The sequence below is a fragment of the Gossypium arboreum genome, chromosome 10, assembly GCF_025698485.1.
Source record: "Gossypium arboreum isolate Shixiya-1 chromosome 10, ASM2569848v2, whole genome shotgun sequence".
NCBI classification, from domain to species: Eukaryota; Viridiplantae; Streptophyta; class Magnoliopsida; order Malvales; family Malvaceae; genus Gossypium; species Gossypium arboreum.
In genome coordinates this window covers 22383690-22403220 of record NC_069079.1, presented here as the reverse complement: position 1 = coordinate 22403220, position 19531 = coordinate 22383690, and the positions used below count along the sequence as shown (strand labels likewise).

Genomic DNA, 19531 nt, shown 5'->3' with positions numbered 1-19531 from the left:
GGGACCAAATGAAAAACATTACATATGCTTCAGTTGTTGGAAGCCTGATGTATGTTCAAGTTTGCATAAGACCAAACATTGCATTTGCAATTGGAATGTTAGGAAGATATTAGAGTAATCTAGGTATTGACCACTGGAGAGTTGCAAAGAAAGTTTTGAGATATCTTAAAGGGACAAATGACTACATGCTTACGAACAAACGACTAGACAATTTAGAGGTGATTGGCTACTCCGATTCAGACGTTGTCGGTTGTGTTTATTCACAAAAGTCAACATCGGGTTACATATTTATGTTTGCTAATAGAGCTATATCTTGGAGGAACATCAAGCAGACCTTAATTGCTACTTCCACTATGGCGACTAAGTCGTTTCATAATTTGAGGCTACCACACAAAGAGTATGGTTGAAGAGTTTCATTTTTGGGTTTAGACTTATGGATTCGATTTCTAGGTTGTTTGTGGTATATTGTGACAATTCAGCTGTTGTCTTTATGGCTAAGAACAAAAAAAGTGGAAGTCAAAGTAAACATATCGATATTAAGTATCTAGCCATAATGGAACGTGTTAAAGAAAAGAAAGTGGTCATTGAGCACATTAACACTGAGTAGATGTTAGTTGATCCTTTGACTAAAGGTATGCCACCACACAAATTTAAGGATCATGTTGTCACTATGAGACTTGTTTCCACCTTATAAATTATCGTTATAAGAACGATTATAAAGAAACTATGTCAAGTTTGATGTTTTTGATATTTTGTGTGCACATTAGTTTGATTTCGAGAAATGTCACTAAAGTTTGAACCTGGAATAAACATTAGGTTTATTCATTAAGAAATTTGGGCTAAAGTATTGAGGCGTGATATATTGTTATACAAGGAAGATATTAATCAAATTTTAAGAGAAAATATCACCATGATTTGTGCATTATGTTTCGACTTTAAGTATTCTTGGGCAATACGAACCAAGTGGGAGAATGTTAGAACTGCTTTGGTTCGTGGAGTTATTCTCACATTTTGTTGCTCTCTACTTCCACACTTTTGTATGTGTGATAGTGGGATGTGTAATTGATGGTTTTTGATGGGCAACTACCACTATAAATACCATCTAGCATAAGGTCCTTAGGCACCAAAGAAAAACAAATTCATTTCAAAGATAGGGAATTATATATACCATTTAGTGAGGTTTTCGAGTGCTTAGAAGACTTTGGTGGTTTTCAATTTTTAGTACAAATAAAATCGATGTTCTTGTCAGCAGTTTGACATGTTCGACAGTGGTGTTATAACATTCAGATTTAGGAATTTGGTTCAAGCAATTACTCGAGATATTTATGTTCGATATTTTTCGCTGTTCTATATTGTAAATTGTGATTTATGCTAACAGTCCAGTCCGTTTCAGCTAATATTGGTCTACATCGGTGATACAAGATTTTAATATTTTAAATTAATTTTAATAAATTTTATCTTGACTATTTTGTTCTTTTATAATTATGTTAAAAATAAAATCAATAAATTAAGCAACATAATTAATAATTTAACTTTTATATTTGCATATAAATATGTTTATATTATAATTGAGATATATTTCTATACGTATATATATATTTTTAAAATATCGATAAATATTATACGCATCAATATTAGAAAGAAAACTATTCATCAACTAATACAATATTAACAAGTTTGAAAATATCATTAATTTTTTTCTCATATTTATTTTTGCATATATATATATATATTATTAATTAAAAAGAGTTAGATTTGGTGCAAATCTCGATCCATTTTATACCAACCTCGTTTTTTTTTCTTTCGAACTTGTATTTCTGTTTTAGTTTGATAGCTTAAGAAAGTAAATAAATATTTCATTATTTTAATTTCTTTTAACATATTTAATAATCCATAACAAAAACATAAATGATAGAATTTTTAAAAAAATTGTGAAAAATTATAAGTAGATAAAAAAGTGATAGTAAAAGAAATTTAATATTTTTATTATATTTTTAAATTGTATTATCATCTAAAAATATTATGTTTAAAATTTATCTTTGTTTGAAAATAATTATTTAATTTCTCAATTTATCAAATAACACTTTAATCAAACATATATTTCATTAGCGATTAAGTCACTATTGAGATTACAAAATTTAATAAATTAATAAAATTAAAATAAAAATTTAACAGAATTAAAATTGGCAGATTTAATCTAAAAATAAGCATAAAAATCCAAATATTAAATTTTATTATGGAAACATAAAAGAAGATAAAAGAAATGGCTTTGCGGTTGAGATGATATGAAGTAACTCATCCACATTCCTCAACTTGGTCTCCTAACATTATCAATTAAATTTATTTTATTTTTCCAATTTGATTTTTTTCTCCTCGTTTTCACAACTCCCAATGCAAAGAACGAATCATAACCTACCACTTGTGCTACCACGTGGCAACATTTCATTAGCAACATCCACCACATAACTGGGTTGCACAACACAACCCCTTCAAGGCACTGAAACCGAAGGCTCCACGTGTCACTAATCCAAGACGGTCCCACATGCTCATGTCAGGCAACGGTGCTGATCTCGTTCGGTGAGATCACATTGTAAACGACAAGTCCCACAAGATTTAAATAAGGACAAAGTCGTAAATAAACCCTTCTTTTCGAATATTAAATTTTAAACAAAAATTTTATTTTCTTCATTTCTCGTTGGAGTTTTGCCTGAAAAAGCCAAACACCTTCGAGAAAAATTGAAAATTTCTTTAAACATAGAAAAGAAAAGGCGTATTTTTTCGGATAATTAATGGGAAGAGCGTTTGTGTATGTAATTCTTGGAGGGGGTGTAGCAGCTGGATATGCAGCTCTTGAATTTACGAGAAAAGGGGTTTCTCCTGGTGAACTTTGCATTATTTCTGAAGAACCTGTGAGTTTTTTAATTAAGAATTCAATCGAGTTTTCTAATTTTTTTTTCCTTTTCAACTTTATATTTCATTTCATTTTCTTTTTATCTATGTTGGGTATTTACTGTTTGTTGAATTCGGTGTCTCTGTTATCTATGTTCTTTGTTTGCTTTAAGTCTTTCTGGTTTTGTTTTGAATTCTGACTCTTCCTTTTTTTTTTTTTGGTACTACAACACTTATTCTTGCTGTATCGTTTGATTTTTTTATGATTTGGTGAAAACTGAAAAACGGTGTCTTGTTTGCATATTTGATATGTTTCAAAGCTGAATTGAATTGATTTTGGAGAATTAGAGTGTAGAAGTGAATTAGGATATTGTTGCTTTTACCGAAAGAAGTTTGAATTTTCTAAAATTAGGCTCATGTATTGGAAGTTGGAACATGTATGGAATTTTGGCAGTCAAATATGTAGTTAAGAGAGGTTCATGCTCCCCAATTTTTTGTAGTGCATGCCATGCATAATGTTATACACTTATACTCTGTGTTACTTGGACTTGGTGTTTGAGTATTAGATATAATAGGGATTTCTGTCCGACACGGGTACTCAACTCTATTTGTTAGGTTTTTTCGTACATTTGGAAAATCATACCATCCATGTTCGAATATATATATCGAATATGATTGTTCCAAACACAGGTACTTTAGGTAAAATGAAGAGTTGGAGCAGAATAGCCTATACAATGGGGGTGCTTAATCAATCATCTGAACTTTGTGTCCTTTTATTATGTTAGCTCTAGCCTTAACACCGTTAAAGAAAGTGTTGATTTGTTCTTTATCCTATTAAATTCTGATCCGGCCATAAAAGGTGCAGAGGGTGGGGCAACAGGAAATGAGAGAAGACAACAAAAAGAAGAGAAGGAAAATTTTTTAAATAAAAGAAACCTGTTTTTGGTTTTATTTTTCAAAAAAGAAAGTATGTATGATACATGGGAGCCTCTTGTCAAATTTTATTAGTGGATGACCAAGCATTTCTCATTGTCGGTGTTAAGGGTTAGATTACTTGATGGATGGATTGAAAGTTCACATACCTGATCTACCTTTTTTCTACTGTAGGTTTGACATAGGAAGTTTTCTGATACATACTGGACACTAACGCATTTTATGAACTTAAGTCATCTGTAATTAAGGAAATCTTAAGGGTGTGGCTTTATACATCGCAAGAGGCTATCTTCTCTTCTTAGTTCATGTTTCATTACTAATGCCTATTTATCATTCAGATTTGTAGTTATGTTATAATTTTTGAGTACTTCATATTTTTATTCCTTGATATGTCAATATTAGTAAAGGATTACGGTTTTTTTTTTGCAGGTTGCCCCATACGAGAGGCCTGCTTTAAGCAAAGGCTTTTTACTTCCCGAATGTAAGAAACATTTTCAATTGTTCACTCAATATATGTTGTTTCTTACTTTCTTCTTGGGTTCATTCAATTTTCCACGCCATTCTTTCACTGAGAAGAAGATTGAAGAAACAAGAGAAGTAGTGTAGAGAATGAATTTAATATGACATTTCGGATGAATTTGTTTGGTGGCAATTACTGATAATAGTACAGTAAATCTTGTTTATACTCTAGAGCTGTTCTGTATCTCTTTGTCTTGTTCATTGAGTTGTAGTTGTAATTATAAAATGTTGTTACTAATAATATGGATAGAATACCTAGTAAAGTGGCCGATAACCAACAACTTGTAGCTTTTTGGTAGTGGTAGAGTTCAGGGTGGACATTGGTTTCTTACCTATTTTCTAACCTGTTTTTGTGGAATTAATCTGATAATTTGAATCTTAGTAGAAAGACATGTTTTTGGTCTTCACTGATCCTGATATTCTATGGTTTTTGTTGATAAATTTTGCATTAATCTGCAGCTCCTGCACGCCTTCCATCATTTCACACATGCGTTGGTGCTAATGAGGAAAGGTTAACTCCTAAATGGTACAAGGAACATGGTAAATATTTTCTCACAGCATACTCCTTTTACTTCAATGATTGCTCAATGCTTCATTGCAAGATTGTCGGTCACTTTCTGGTTTGACATATAAATTTATCTCAAATCATCATTGAAAGCTATGTTAGTCTATTTTTCTTGACGTACCTGTCCAACACATATTTGGAGATAGGTTCGGGGCACGATTCTCCAAATTTATGTAAAAGAAAACTGAAGATACCCAAGTTTGACACTGATCCCTGAGTCCTAATCAATTGAAAGTACAGATGAACCTATTAGTAGTAATATTTCCTTCTGTTCATAATACAGTCAAAGAAAGAAAAGTAAACCTTTCAAAATTCTACTAGAACTTTCTCTCTTCTAAAGAAATTGTTTTCACATTTTTTAGGGATTGAATTAGTCCTTGGAACTCGAGTTAAGTCTGTTGATGTCAGACGTAAGAAGCTATTGACAGCAACTGGAGAGACGATAAGTTACAAGATCCTTCTCATTGCCACAGGAGCTCGGGTATTGAAACTGACCTTTTAAATCACCTATGACCTTCTCTCACATTGTTTGTTCAATATGTTTGTTACTCCTCTCAGAAAAATGAGAATAACTTAGCTTAAAACAAGAAAAATATTTTTCCATAAAGGACGGTATTTGTATCAGATTCAACAGGAGTTAACACAATCGTCAATTTTGGAGTTTATCTCGTTATTGGCACAATTTATGATTCTTTGAATTGTAGAGTGCCAATATTTTTCTCGTGGATAATGTGTCCACTTTTCTGGCTTAATTTTGTTCTTCCATTTTTGTGTTAAATGTAGGCTTTGAAGCTTGAAGAATTTGGAGTGGATGGATCAGAAGCTGAAAATGTATGTTACTTACGAGATTTAGCAGATGCAAACGGTCTTGTTAATGTGATGCAATCTTGTTCCAGTGGAAACGCTGTAGTAATTGGTGGTGGGTACATTGGAATGGAATGCGCGGCATCTTTGGCAATCAATAAAATAAATGTAACCTTGGTTTTTCCCGAAGTACATTGTAGTGAGTGTCCATAGTGATTTGTTCTTTTCTTGATCTCGTTCTTGTTTTCAAGCTTCTGGACCATAAAGAGTATGTTTAAGTAAATCATATTCCTTTTTCGATGTGGCAGTGGCTCGTTTGTTTACACCGAAGATTGCAAGCTACTACGAGGAATATTATCAATCTAAAGGAGTTAAGTTCGTCAAAGGAACTGTCTTGACGTCGTTTGAATTTGATTCTAGTGGAAAGGTAAATTATCTTAATACGCTTAAAGTTGAATTTCTTTTGCCGTAGAATATTATAGTAGCTGGATTATTACTAAAAGTTGCATCAAATTTGGAGTGGAACCTGATGTTTATTGCTTTTCAGGTTATGGCTGTTAATCTTAGAGATGGAAGTCAGCTACCTGCAGACTTGGTCGTGGTTGGAATCGGAATACGCCCAAACACGAGCCTTTTTGAAGGCCAACTAACACTTGAAAAAGGTGGGATCAAGGTGAATGGGAAGATGCAAACAAGCAACGACTCAGTTTATGCGGTTGGAGATGTTGCAGCATTTCCAGTCAAACTATTTGGTGAAACTCGCAGACTGGAGCATGTTGATTCAGCCCGAAAATCTGCTAAACATGCTGTTGCTGCAATAATGGAACCCAAGAAATCAGGCGAGTTTGACTACCTTCCATTCTTCTATTCCAGAGTCTTTGGATTGTCTTGGCAGTTTTACGGGGACAATGTAGGAGAGGCAGTACATTTCGGGGATTACTCGAGTGGTACCTTTGGGGCTTACTGGATAAGCAAGGGTCATCTTGTTGGGTCTTTCCTTGAAGGGGGAACCAAAGAGGAGTACGAAGCCATAGCGAAAGCCACAAGTCTCAAACCACCGGTTGAAGATCTGGCTGAGTTGGGACAGCAGGGCCTAAACTTCGCATTGACAATTAGCAAGAAACCACCGCCGGCACTACCCATTGAAGTCAGCCGTTCTACTTCTGGCCTTGTTTTGGAAAAACCGGTGTATGCTTGGCATGCAGCAGCGGGACTTGTTCTGACAGCATCGATAGCTGGATTTGCATATTGGTACGGGAGGAGACGTCGAAGGTGGTGAGAAATCATCATCCATGTAAAACACCATTGTTGTAGCAGTGATACAATAAAAGTGTTGTTGAAATACTGGATATGTGATGATTTATAGTCGAACTCACTCGATAGCTGAAAATTATTATTACTCAATACAACATCATATTTTCCATCAAAATTCTTGAATATATTAATTTTTTCATGAAAAGTAAACAACTAAGTGGCGGCATCAGTCCAAACATCATACATTTATTTATCAAAGATATACATATTATGCACTAATTTATATGGTGTTTCTAAAATTTGACTCCGCGTACGTATTTGTATGTAAGTCACTGACTTTTCCGGCTGTATATGTCATCTCGGATTATCATACTAAAAATATAGTAAGAAAATAAATCAACCTGGGCGTTTGGTCTAGTGGTATGATTCTCGCTTTGGGTGCGAGAGGTTCCGAGTTCGATTCTCGGAACGCCCCTGTTGGATATATGTATTTTTCAATTGCCAACAGACACAAGGGGTCGGTCGAACCGGAGATTTCAGACTGGAAACAGGCAAAGCATTAATATTAAGGATTTCGATTGAGTTTCATTTTAAAGCTAAAGCTAGATTCGAGCTTCAAGTTCAGCTCCTTTGCTTTCTGAAAACTAAGTTTTGAGCGTTGAACTTTTATACCTAAGTTTGATTTTCGCCCTATCACTCAACAACATGAAGATTTGGTAGTCCTAATCTCACTAATTATCATGTCATATAAAGAAAATTTATACAATTTTAAAAATATATTTAGAAGAAAAAGCATCTCATCAATCCATTACTTTTTAGCTTTGACATTATTTTACTTAATCACGTCTAAGTTGGTTTCAATAGTGATCATAGCTAATAATCTATCACTTTTCTATCTGCACTTATTGAGTAGAGTGTTTGAAGATTGAGACCTATACCAAGCCAATCTCACTTTATAAATATATTCCATCAATATATAGAAGAACTTGGGTTGCTTCTAATACAAACATTGTCACAACTTCTTATACCTTTTAACTTTAGTGGCTCTCCACGTCATAAATAATGTGAACCACAAAAGTAGCCTACCCTAATATTTTATGTAACTTAATTTTTATAATAATTAACAGCATAGATGGGAACTAAACAAAAATTTATATCTCAGCTATTGTCAAGAACAAGAAAATTAATATGCTATCCATTATCAACATCATGATGAACCCAAACATCAAAATCAAAATAATATTCTAGAAACTTATCATCTATCCTTTAATAACAATTATACTCTACAATTTTCTTCCACTACCTTAATATCTTGTCAAGGGTATTGTTGAGATCTAGGAGTGAGAGAAGATTTCAACTGTATAGTCTAAAATGAATTTCTTTGGACTCAATTCCAGGAAGGACTAAAAGCAACCCAGGAAAGAAGAAGAAGAAGAATCTTCTTGGGACCTCTTAAAGACGTCAACATAGTCCTAACTTAGAGGGGCAACCAAACCTTCGCGCTGCTGAATGGAGGAAAAATACGGCCACAATAAAGTATCAAAACTATCGATGCTCAAAACATTTAAAAGGGTATCATCTATGCCATTATTCATGACATTTTTTTTTTAATATAATGTAGAACCATTTATAATTTTTACTCAACTCTCAAATTGAAGTATAAATATATTTCAGTATACTCAAACTCATGTGTTCTTGTCATTAAAGAAAGAAGTCTACAGTTGTATCACAATAATATATGTCAGAATACGAACGACTACCTTAACTTGATGGATGCCATTAAAGCAACTGTAAGGAGGGGATACCTGAAAATATTCATAAAGCGAACACCTCATTCCTTAAAAAAAAAAAAAGGGAGGCATCACAATAAATAAATAAATAAATAAGCTCTGGAAGTCGTAGAATATTGATGCAAAAGGTCTCAGGATGCTTGCACACTACAACCAATGCCCTTCAAAAGTGAAGATAAAAGGGGGCCTGGTTTAACAGGCAATTGATTGTGTACGCTTGGCAAGATGGATGACACAATTGAGGCGGCCATAAAATAAAAAGCAACAACAAGAGCCTGGGTTTTTAAACTGATACCTTGTGAAAGAACAAGTTAAAGAGAAAACCTTGATTTTGTAATTCACTATTGATGCAATAAAGAGGTACACTTTATAAGAGGAAACAGATTATATTTACAAGTCTTATTTGAAATTCTAAAAGTAGGGTGATCTTCCTGTCTTTGACTCATTCTTGTAACACTCAAAAGCCTTAATGGTTTGGTTGATGAAGGCTGGCAAACTTATCACCAACTTTAGGATGCTTAGCTCGGAATCTCTCTTGTCACCAACACTATCTTTGACTCATTCGTGTTGGCTTTGATGAATGCAAAGTCTTGCTTCCGTCCGCTAACCGCTCTAATGTTGATGACTTGTCAAGATCGTCATATATAGGGAAAATCAACTGTGCTTGATAAAGAGGGGATAGTCACCATTGTGAAATATTGTGATGGTCAAATTTCGGCTGGATCCAACAAACTAATAAGGACTTGGTCCGTCTTAGTGTTTGAACCTCTACAATTAAGTCTAGTTCATCTTTGATTCACTGTACTAATTGGAACAATGTTATTATTGAAAACTATTTAAAAAAGTCCTAATTGCAACTCTTGTAAGTACTGAAAATATGTAACTATTGAGGATTACATCTTTCGAGGAACTCAATTGAATTACTTAATTTTCTGGCAAAAAAAAAAGAAATGGGTGAAAGATTAGGTGGCAGACCTACTCGGATAAATTGTTGCCCTATTAACTAGATTAGTGCCCTTCATTCTAAGCTCTACAAGCTCCTTCAGCTTTGCTGGACTTTGTTATTAATTACCAAAAAAAAATATTACGATAATCGAATTTTATTTGTAAGTTGTTCAACCAAAACAGTGAAATATTTGAATTCAACTCGAGTTGCTCAATTTTGGTTCAAGTTCAATAATAATAAAACCAAATTCATTTTTTTAATATAATTAATATAATAAAAAAATTCAATATAATTTATACCCATTAAGCCTATCACAAAAATACATAAAAAGAGAGAAAAGTCGAAAGGAGAAAAAGGATTTCTCATAAGACCTTGTATCTTGTCAGTAATTTATGCTCTTTCATCTCTAACACCTTTGATAACAGGGGTCTATAAGGAACCCTGAGTCAACAAGGTCCAAGACAGCAAGCTATTAACAGAGTTGTATAATCTCTCCCTCCAGGGGATGGGGATGATGGAAGGGACAAGGGCTTCTTCGGAGGAGCTGATATTGTCAAGGACAAGGTCAATAATATGATTTTGGTTTGTAGAAGACTTCACGCTCCCTCTCTTATCCAAGCTTTCCAATCTTTCTTTAAATGCAGATAACAGGGTGTCAACATGTCTAGCCTTTTGAATAGCAGATAGAAGTGGAACAACTACATCTTAGGTGAATTGGATAGTAGCCCAGCCCCAGCACTATACGACATCAAAGTACTATTGTAGTAGATTCAAGTCAGTCATTTCGATGCCAAGGGGCGCGCAGATAGATATCATGCCAAGTAATACATCCATGCAAACTCCTATTGCTGCTATCATACAGTATGAGAGGTAGCCCTTAGTTAACTGTTCAATGGATGCAATATATATACGAAAATTAAGTAACCAAAATCTGAGGATATCTGTATTTCATTGCCTGAAGGATGGGATTACGAACATACAATATATACTTTCAATGTGTCTTATAATTTTTATCTTGTTTATATTTACATGACTACACAGGAAAAAAAATACTAGACACCATGACACAAATACATGAATCGACGGCGTATTTCATGCTAAGGAGGCATCTAACTTCTCGCATCCATTTTGTTACTTAAAAGCCTTCCTTATTGCCAATTGATAACCATCTCTGGTTTAAAAATATACTACTATTACAACTTAGTTTGTAGACTATAGCACAATATCCTGTCAATAAATTACAATAAGTTACCTGGGATTGAGGAATGGTATCACAAAATCCAGGCCATACACTAGAAATACAACAAACAGCACCATCTCACCTTCAAACTTTGTTGTTGCCCAAAGCATGTAATTGTTTCTCTAACTGCAAGGTGATGATAAAAAGTAAAAATGAACTCTGGTTTCCCATCAATAGAAGAAACAAATAATTTAACGGTAATCAAAACAAATGACCAAGTAATTAGTACGCATGATTAATCTTCAGAACTTATTAGTTTCACGACACAAGACTAAATAAATATTCAAGCTTAACACGCAAACCTGCAAGTTTTTTACTTTTTGATTTTGCAATTCCCCGGCAAGGTCCCCGATTCTGACAATGGAAATAAAGGTTCGGTAAAATAAGCATTAACAAAGACAATCAGTAATGTTTAAGCTTCACCAAATACCTCCGTTGCAGCTGAAAGAGCTGAGATTGCAGTTCTCTCTCCCTTGCAGAAGAAGGTGGTATCTGAACATACAATTAAGACATAGAAAAATAAAATCTTTAATAAGGTCAAACTTTCCAAGAAAACGTCTCAGCATGGGAGTGCACAAACCAGTAGCCCCATGCTATGTTGCTCCGACTGTTCATGGTTAAGAAAAGTAACATGGTGTACACTATGGAACATTAGTTAAGAAAAGTAACATGGTTAATAAGAAGTTATGGTTGAATAATTACCTGCAAAAGTTCATTGGTGCCAACCTCTGTCAAGTCTCCAAGCTTACCTGTATAAGCAAGAGAAGTTAAATTTAACCTCGTAATTCCACAATTAAGCAGCAGAAAGTGCGGACAATCAGAATAGGCATTACCAGAAGTTTGCTCCAAGTATTTGATCAGTCTAATAAGTTCTTCCTGTTAGCAATTAGCAATTATCAAATTAACCTCATACTTCCTGTTTTTACAACAGGTAATCTCTATGACACGAGGACAAATAAAATGAAACATACCCTTTGCACAGTGTTCTGTTGCAAAATGTATTGTAGAGATGGGAGAATTGCACTAGCTGTAACATTTGGAGATGGACCTCCAGTAGATGGGCTAAAAATGCAGTTTGTAGCCTCCTGAATGAGAAAATAATGGCAATGGTTAGAAAGTCAATACCTAAAAGATAAATTGCCAAGTTCTGTTCTTATTATTCTTTCACCTTGAAAACATACATTCAAATAGACACCATAGAAGACAGTTTGTAGGAGCAACTGTCTGGGTCTATGTTACTCGGACTTGGTGTAAGTTTCATATATGGGTATATGTTCCACACAGGTATGTTCAATTTTTTCCAAGTATTTCGAGGGTCATATCTCCATGCATATACCCAAATATATGCTGGACACAGATACCTCAAGCAAAATGAAGAGTCAGAGAACATAGTTATGGATTGCAATCAGAAAGAATAAATCACAATTTCCAATAGGTATAAATCCAGATATTAGTGGATATACTTAATCGAAAGATATGTTTCTAGGACTTCATTTTTCTTTAATTACCCATACCAACACTTGTGTCTGATTCATGGATATGGAGATATGATCTTCAAAGGTCTTTAAAATACACGAAAAAGCTTAGGATATCCGTGCTCATGTTAGTTACATACTCATATCTGACACACACCTGACTTTGAGTAACATAGGTCCAAAGCAAATAAACCTTCCACAAAAAATTACAGTTTGAAATTAGATAACATGCATCCATCAGGACAAACATGAAATCAATGATACTCAAACTTGAGGGTGAGTGTCAGCATGTGTATGACATAGGTATACTAGAAAATTTCCAAGTTTTTCCATATACTTGGATCATTCATTTGTACTCATGTCTAAAATGCGTCAGGCACAGATACACTAAGGAAAATGAAGAGTCAGAGTAAAATAGACTAAAATGCATGTGTATCACAAGTCAAACCATATTTAAAGAAACCGAAGTCAGCTGTGGAATCATTAACATAACAGTTTTGCAAAAGTATAATTTATTCAATATAATATAACAGTTGATGGCATTAGATGTATGTCATTTTTGTTTATATTCAATATAATATAACAGTTGATGGCATTAGATGTATGTCATTTTTGTTTATGCAGTATTTTACATGATGCCCAATAAACGGTGACCAAACTACGTAGATGTTTATCAATGCTGACAAATTTCATGGTAGTGTATTATTACAGCTAGCAAGATATAAGATGGATGATATATGCACTATATTCCTAACCATGCTGCTGATTTCAAGTAAAAACAATTGATCAGAACAAAGTTCATGTTACTGCACAAACATAAAATTGCACCCAACAGGTTCCAAAGTCTCTTTAAACACACAAGATAAGCATCTCATAACATTGCAAATGTACCTTAGAACTGAGATCGGCTGAAGTCACCTTAAAGCGTCCCCGCTGAACAACTGCACTCTCCGATGCATTGTCTGATACATAATGAAAAGCAAAAAAAGGAAAACCCAAGTTCGTTAGAGTACAAATAAGAACTAAAATGTAGAAAGGAAGAAAATAAACCAGGAATACCAGTATTATTTGTTTCTCTCCTCTGGCGATACAATGGACCACTGTAGATGCAGTCAGATTGAAATTTAAGCTGCGGAAAGTTCCTTCAAAACATTTCCAATAAGCCCAATTTAGCATAGATTATGACATAAAAACTTCTCAAGTAAAGGCAACAACAACGCAACCATAGAAACAACAGAATTAATGACCAAGTAAAGAACAAAGACCCGGCATAATAGATCATGCATCTAGGATTCGGCTTGTCTTGCAATCTATAGAATTCAAAACCTCCTCGTATCTAGAGCTTGGTAATGGGGAAAAAGAGATTCCTATGTGATAACTCAAGCACTATCATGTTTAATGATAACAGTTTGCAGCTCGGAGTTACCTGTCCTCATCTCCTGTAACCTTTCTAGAAGAAAAGGTGTTATCAGGCATTAGTGAACCACTAAACGTTTTATACTCTGGAATGGCCTGACGTGGTAGAGAGCTACTTTGCCTAGAATCCTCACCCTCATTCTTTCCAGCATTTTGATCCATGGCTCTTGATGACTTTAAAATTAATTGTTCACTTTCTGATCCGGTAAAACCTTTCCCATTTGAACCGTTTGCACCCTTATCATCTTCACCAATGTCAAAACAGCCTCTGCACCGATTAAATGCATAAACAATTACTAAAAAAAATTCAAACAGTAGCGTACCTCTTTCCACTAAACAGGACAGTAATTAGTGCATGAGATGCCATATAATTTCTTAAAATATATGCAGAAGAATATTAACAAAAAATAAAAATAAAATTGGAAGATTAAACTTCTATCAAGATTCCCAATCTCTTTGAATATGAAAAATGATATTCCCTATTATGTTATAACAATGAATTGTTTGCAATAGTAAGGTCATGCAAGCACAAAAATGTCATACTTGAGAGCTTGGAGAGGTTTAATAGGAAATGAAGCGAAAGAACCCTCCAAATCATGGAGACCTAGCCTGTCCTGAAACAAGTGAAAGGAGGATATAAATCTTTAAGTACAAGCCTAACCAACGCATCAATAAAGGATTGAAGGGAACAATTTTAATTATACAGAAATCATTTTTGGGTTATAATTGATACCTCCGGGCTAGCTGCAGCAATGGAAGTAGTAACTGTTTCTGGGGACATCCTCTCTTCTGATAATCCATCTACATCAGACCTGTCCATTTGCTTCCTGCTTCCATCTTGATCTTCTGCATTTGACACATCATCATAATCTTGTATCTGCAGGAAAAACAGTCAGCATTTCTAAAGAGATTAAGATTATAAAGCATTCTGGGACTACGACTAAATAAATAATAGAAGTAAAAAATATCAACATGGGAAATTGAAACTACTTACAAGTGCAGCCTGACTTTTCAAGTCCTCTAGGTTGAAATTCCAGGCACTGATTCCTTTTATGTACTCTTGCTGCAAAGGTAAAAGGAATTCATATCCAAAGTGATGTAATATTATCATATATTTTTGACATACAGATATACATGGGCATTAACCATTAAACTAAAAGTAGCTGCAATAGTTTCGCTTAGTCTTATAACCTGAGATGAATGTGGAGCTGATAGCCTCGAATTATGTTTCTATGACTCAAGTGTGAGTTCCAAAAATACAGGTATGTTCAAATTTTCCAAGTTGTTTTCATGTATTTAGAGGTCATATCCCCATACTCGTATCAAGATGTGTTTTGGACACTGATACTTAAAGAAAAAATTAAGAGTTGGAGTAACAAAGCACTAGAATACAAAAACCTATAATACTAGTACGACAGGAAATAACCTAGTCTTATCAGTTACTTTTGACAAATGTAAGAACTCCAGTATTTACCTGTGATAATTGCTCCTTGTCCTCGTAGAGAGCTTTATTCTGTACAAGAAGATCAGCTTCTTTTGTCTGAGATATAAGAGACCAGATCAGGTTCTACGTTAATTCCCCATCTTAAACAAATAACAGATGAAATAAATAAAAAAAAGGGGTAAGCAAGAGACCTTTAGCAGCCTAAAACGTTCACCTAATGGAGCAAGGCCATCCAGAATGGTATGAACAAGATAATCATAGGAGCGTGCATGTTTAAAAAAATGGTGCTTCAAAAGCTTCTCGGATGTTGGACGTTTCTTTGGGTCCTTCACCAAGCAAGTAGCTACCATCTCCTTGAAAGACTACCAAAAGTATAACATTATCACAATGATACTAAAATTGACATGGGTCCGTAGGACACAACCAAATAGCACAAACCTTTGAGAACCTCTTGTCCCTTTCGTAGTCAAGACCAGGAGGAGCATTTTGCAAGGTCATCAACAAAACCTGCCAGCAAAAATGGGAGTAAACAATCAAACTAAGAAGTAAAAAAAGAATGAAACCACAAAATACATGCAATAAGAAACTCATTTAACAATCAGAAAACTGAGATGTTTACTTTCATCGGTGGATACTTGGAAAATGGGGCATGGCCATGAGCAAGTTCGAGAGCTGTTATTCCCAAAGACCAGATGTCTGCTCTGTTTACAGGAAAGAAGAAAATGAAACAGAATGATTAAAAAGGTATAACAAAGCAAAATAATGGAAGGAAATGAAAAGAAAAGAAGAAAAGATAAGAAAAGTGACTGACTCACTTAAAGTCATAACCATGCAGTTGCTGCATAACTTCTGGAGCCATCCTGATATAAAAGCAATGATAAGGAGACACATTGAAGTCATTGTCAACTCTCAAAATCTAAATTTCGTAACAAAAGTATCAATATAACTAAAATCCCAGACAGTTGATGGCCAAGGAAAAACAAATACCAACAAGGAGTTCCAACAAAAGTATTTCTTGAACGCTGTCTGTCTCCACTATCAAACATGCATGCTGATACCCCAAAGTCTGCCAACTTGACAGCACCATTAGAGTCAATTAAAATATTCCCAGCCTGCAAATAGAAGTTATGAATGTAGATAAGAATAACAGAGAAAAAAACCCTGGAGGAGGAATAAAACAGACAAAGGCAGATAACAGGTTGTATACAGTTCACATACTTAATACAAATATTATCCTTGTCAGAGAAACAACAATAATAAGTAAAATCAAATAATAGACTAATACATTCAATTGCATTCTACTATTATCAGAAGGTTTTGGATATTTAGAACAGAAGCAAATTTTCCTGCATCTCTAACACATTGTCAATTACATTATAAGAACAACCATAGCTTTTCATATTACTTGTCATATAATATACCTCAATGTGTATATTAATCAAATACGGTCAATAACTAATCAGCCTGGTCTCAGAAAATAAATTAGCCGAGGAAGTAGACAATAAAAGAAATAGTATAAAAATAAAACAAGAAGGGGCATTAGAAACCTTCACATCTCTGTGAATGTGCCCATGTGCATGAAGATAAACAAGAGCTTTAAGAACTTCACGCAATAAAGTAGCAATGACAGGCTCTTCAAAACCTTCAGGATAAGCAGATTTCATTATATGCAGGCAGGATCCCCCAGCCATGTATGGCATCACAACCCAAAGGCAGTGACCAGCAGTGAATGAGCAGTGTGCTGGTAAGAGATTAGGGTGATCAATCAAGCTCATGGTCTGCACTTCTCTGCGGATGCCATCCTGCATCACTCATGAACAAATCCCATTCATATGACAGAAATAATATGTTTGAAGTCAACATTTTATGCAGGGGGGTTGATGGAACTTATAAGATACATTTGTATGCAATACATATATATATATGTAAATACCAGATCATTATTGCACTTCTCCAAGTCAAGAACCTTGATAGCAACAATCTCATTAAGTGGAATGCATAAAGCTCTAAACACAGTGGCACTGACACCGTCTCCAACTTCTTCGTATAACTTGTAATCTTGTGCGCTGACTGGATATCGCTTCTCCAAAGGATGCTCCATTGTTTCATTTTATAGCATACCATTACCACCCTCTTTACTCCTAGATATCCCAATTGTCAAAAACAATATTTCAACTACATATTGAAGCATCAATCCAATGTGGGGTTTCTTCCAATTTGGGAGCATATTCTTCTCTTCTTTAGTGCACAGCAGTATCCAATGCTACTAACTTCATCAAGATAATTGCCTTACACAGTCCTTTTCCTCGGATTCAGAAATAGTTTAAACCCCTAAAACCTAGTAAATAACAAAAAAGGTCTTACATATTACACCAACTACTCTGTAATCAAACTATCAGATAGGACACCCAGAAAAGTGCTATAAATAAGTCATACCCAAAGCCAGCTGAAATTTGGGTGTAAACTAGCAAATAACCAAAATGTATGGGAAATAACAAGAGGAGGTAGTCTTAACCTGTAAAAAAGGCCGAAGAAAGAGAGTGTTGTTAATTCTTACTAGCACAAACACTTTTTCCAAACAATCCAATCAAAAACACATTTTTTTTTTTGGGAAACAAAGTACAGATATGAATAAAAGACAATTTAATTGTAATTCTAGCTTAAATTAAAAAATAAACTTAAAAAGCACCAAAATGGTAACTACCACTACAAACTCAAATGAATTAACTGTCAGATATTAAAGTATTAATAAAATCACTCCAAGATTTCTACATTTCCACTACTTAACTAAAACTAAAGACAAATTCAAAAACAACTTCCCAAAAACATGAGCTAAAGTTATTCAACCCTAGGGTTTCAGTAGATTCAAATCACAACTAAATCTGAAAACATAATAAAAAATTGCATTAAAAAATGGAAGTTCCACCTACCACCTCTTTCATACGAGAGTTCTCTTTCCAGTTTTCAGCCTCAAATTTTGATTTCTTCGTCTTCAAAAGCTCATTACGATATGAAACAAGAAATCACTTTACACACACCACGATTCGATTCGGCGATGACAATTATTGTCCCACAAATACCATCATTTAAATATTTTTGTAACAAAAAAAAAAAACCTCTAAGTTTCAGTTTCTCGGATCGAATCTAATAACTTTCACCGTTTGCAAAGAAAGTACTTTTTTTTTTCTTTAAGCTTAGAACAGAGTAAAAAAGAAAAAAAAAGAAGAAGAAGAAGAGAAGAGGAAGCTCAAGTTCGATGGAAATTAGAGTGGGACCCGGACAAGAGATATTGATGAGATTTTAGTATTTTTCTCTTAGTAGGTGAAAATATCGTTGTTGCGGCGGCGGATTGTAACTTATCGAGAAGGATAAGACATAAGAGAGGAAAGCGTAAGGTGTTTGACTCATCTCTCCACTTGCCATTCAATTATTTTCATTCGACATTTGATTTGACTTCACATTCCGAGATTTTTCAAAATCTCGTCTTGAAAACTTAAGATCTACTTTCAAAAAGTTGTCAACTATATATCAGAAGAAATAGGACAGAGTCAAGTACATATTAAAAGTGAATTAATTAAAATACACCCTACTTTTTAAATTTATTTAATAATAATTATAGGTAGAATAGTAAAATATATATTTATAAATTTTAAAATATGTGCTTAATCCTTGGATATATGATCTTTAGTGGTTTTAATTAAAATTATATAAAGTATGAAAAAATTATATAATAAGTATAAATAATTACAAAATTAAAAAAAAATTAAGAAGGAGTTTTATGTAAGTAGTTAACCTAATTTCAATTTTTAATAAAAATGATTGATCCTACCTTAAAATTTGGTTTTTAATTAAAAATATAAAATTGTGTAGAATTAAACTGGAAGGATGTAAATTTTGTTTAGAAAGTTATATTTTCAATCTCTTCCAAGTTTTGTTTCTTGGCTACCGCTTACATCTCTGTTTTGCCATATTGTTTTCCCTTTCTATTGATTTTCGACATAATAACTCTTCAGGTTGTTGCCGCTCACGTTTCTGTTTTGCCATGTTGTTTGTTTTTGGGCATAATAACTCAAGATCCTACCTTTTCACTTCTTTGTCGATATCAGGTTGTTAATGTCTTGGTGCTCCATGGATTCTCCTATGTTATTTCGTATCATTCAAACTTCTATTAAGGCCTCTGTTTTTAACAAATTTTGTTTCTTTCTTCTATTTGGTGAAGCCCTCTGCCCTTTTGGTGTTATGACGTTACCACCTCT

The 19531-nt window shown here is 34.0% G+C and overlaps 2 protein-coding genes and 1 non-coding gene across 9 annotated transcripts; 2 read left to right on the top strand and 1 right to left on the bottom strand.

Moving 5' to 3' along the window:
• Positions 1-2645: 2645 nt before the first annotated feature.
• Positions 2646-7139, top strand: LOC108489653 (monodehydroascorbate reductase 4, peroxisomal-like). The gene is made up of 7 exons (XM_017794334.2): positions 2646-2909; positions 4252-4303; positions 4801-4881; positions 5269-5387; positions 5690-5909; positions 6019-6137; positions 6258-7139. The coding sequence occupies exons 1-7, from the start codon at positions 2790-2792 to the stop codon at positions 6987-6989; spliced, it is 1443 nt and encodes a 480-aa protein (XP_017649823.1). The 5' UTR covers positions 2646-2789; the 3' UTR covers positions 6990-7139.
• Positions 7140-7367: 228 nt separating this feature from the next.
• TRNAP-UGG (transfer RNA proline (anticodon UGG)) lies at positions 7368-7439 on the top strand. The gene has a single exon. It is a non-coding gene; the product is annotated as a tRNA-Pro (tRNA).
• Positions 7440-10058: 2619 nt separating this feature from the next.
• Positions 10059-18791, bottom strand: LOC108489672 (serine/threonine-protein kinase BLUS1). 7 transcript variants are annotated; one of them, XM_017794359.2, is made up of 23 exons: positions 18209-18790; positions 17712-17790; positions 17209-17613; positions 16823-17077; positions 16263-16387; positions 16091-16135; positions 15895-15976; positions 15714-15782; positions 15467-15637; positions 15306-15371; positions 14826-14894; positions 14565-14708; positions 14375-14445; positions 13842-14099; positions 13475-13557; positions 13307-13377; positions 11912-12025; positions 11774-11816; positions 11643-11689; positions 11371-11432; positions 11243-11294; positions 11023-11066; positions 10059-10548 (listed from the first exon to the last, which is right to left on the bottom strand). In XM_017794359.2, exons 3-22 carry the CDS (start codon positions 17374-17376, stop codon positions 11025-11027), a joined length of 2037 nt encoding a protein of 678 aa, XP_017649848.1. In that variant the 5' UTR covers positions 17377-17613; positions 17712-17790; positions 18209-18790; the 3' UTR covers positions 10059-10548; positions 11023-11024. The 7 variants fall into 7 exon arrangements, with proteins under 7 accessions (XP_017649848.1, XP_052875954.1, XP_017649846.1 ...); XM_053019994.1 differs by having other exon boundaries at positions 18206-18789; XM_017794357.2 differs by lacking the exon at positions 10059-10548 and having other exon boundaries at positions 10669-11066; positions 18206-18791.
• Positions 18792-19531: the final 740 nt, after the last annotated feature.

Coding starts and splice junctions, on each gene's coding strand:
- LOC108489653 (XM_017794334.2), top strand. CDS start 2,790: ATGGGAAGAGCGTTTGTGTATGTAATTCTTGGAGGGGGTGTAGCAGCT. Junction 4,304..4,800: donor AGGCTTTTTACTTCCCGAAT/GTAAGAAACATT, acceptor ATTAATCTGCAG/CTCCTGCACGCCTTCCATCA. Junction 5,910..6,018: donor TTTTCCCGAAGTACATTGTA/GTGAGTGTCCAT, acceptor TCGATGTGGCAG/TGGCTCGTTTGTTTACACCG.
- LOC108489672 (XM_017794357.2), bottom strand. CDS start 17,376: ATGGAGCATCCTTTGGAGAAGCGATATCCAGTCAGCGCACAAGATTAC. Junction 13,558..13,841: donor GTTACAGGAGATGAGGACAG/GTAACTCCGAGC, acceptor AATGTTTTGAAG/GAACTTTCCGCAGCTTAAAT. Junction 11,817..11,911: donor AACAGAACACTGTGCAAAGG/GTATGTTTCATT, acceptor AATTGCTAACAG/GAAGAACTTATTAGACTGAT.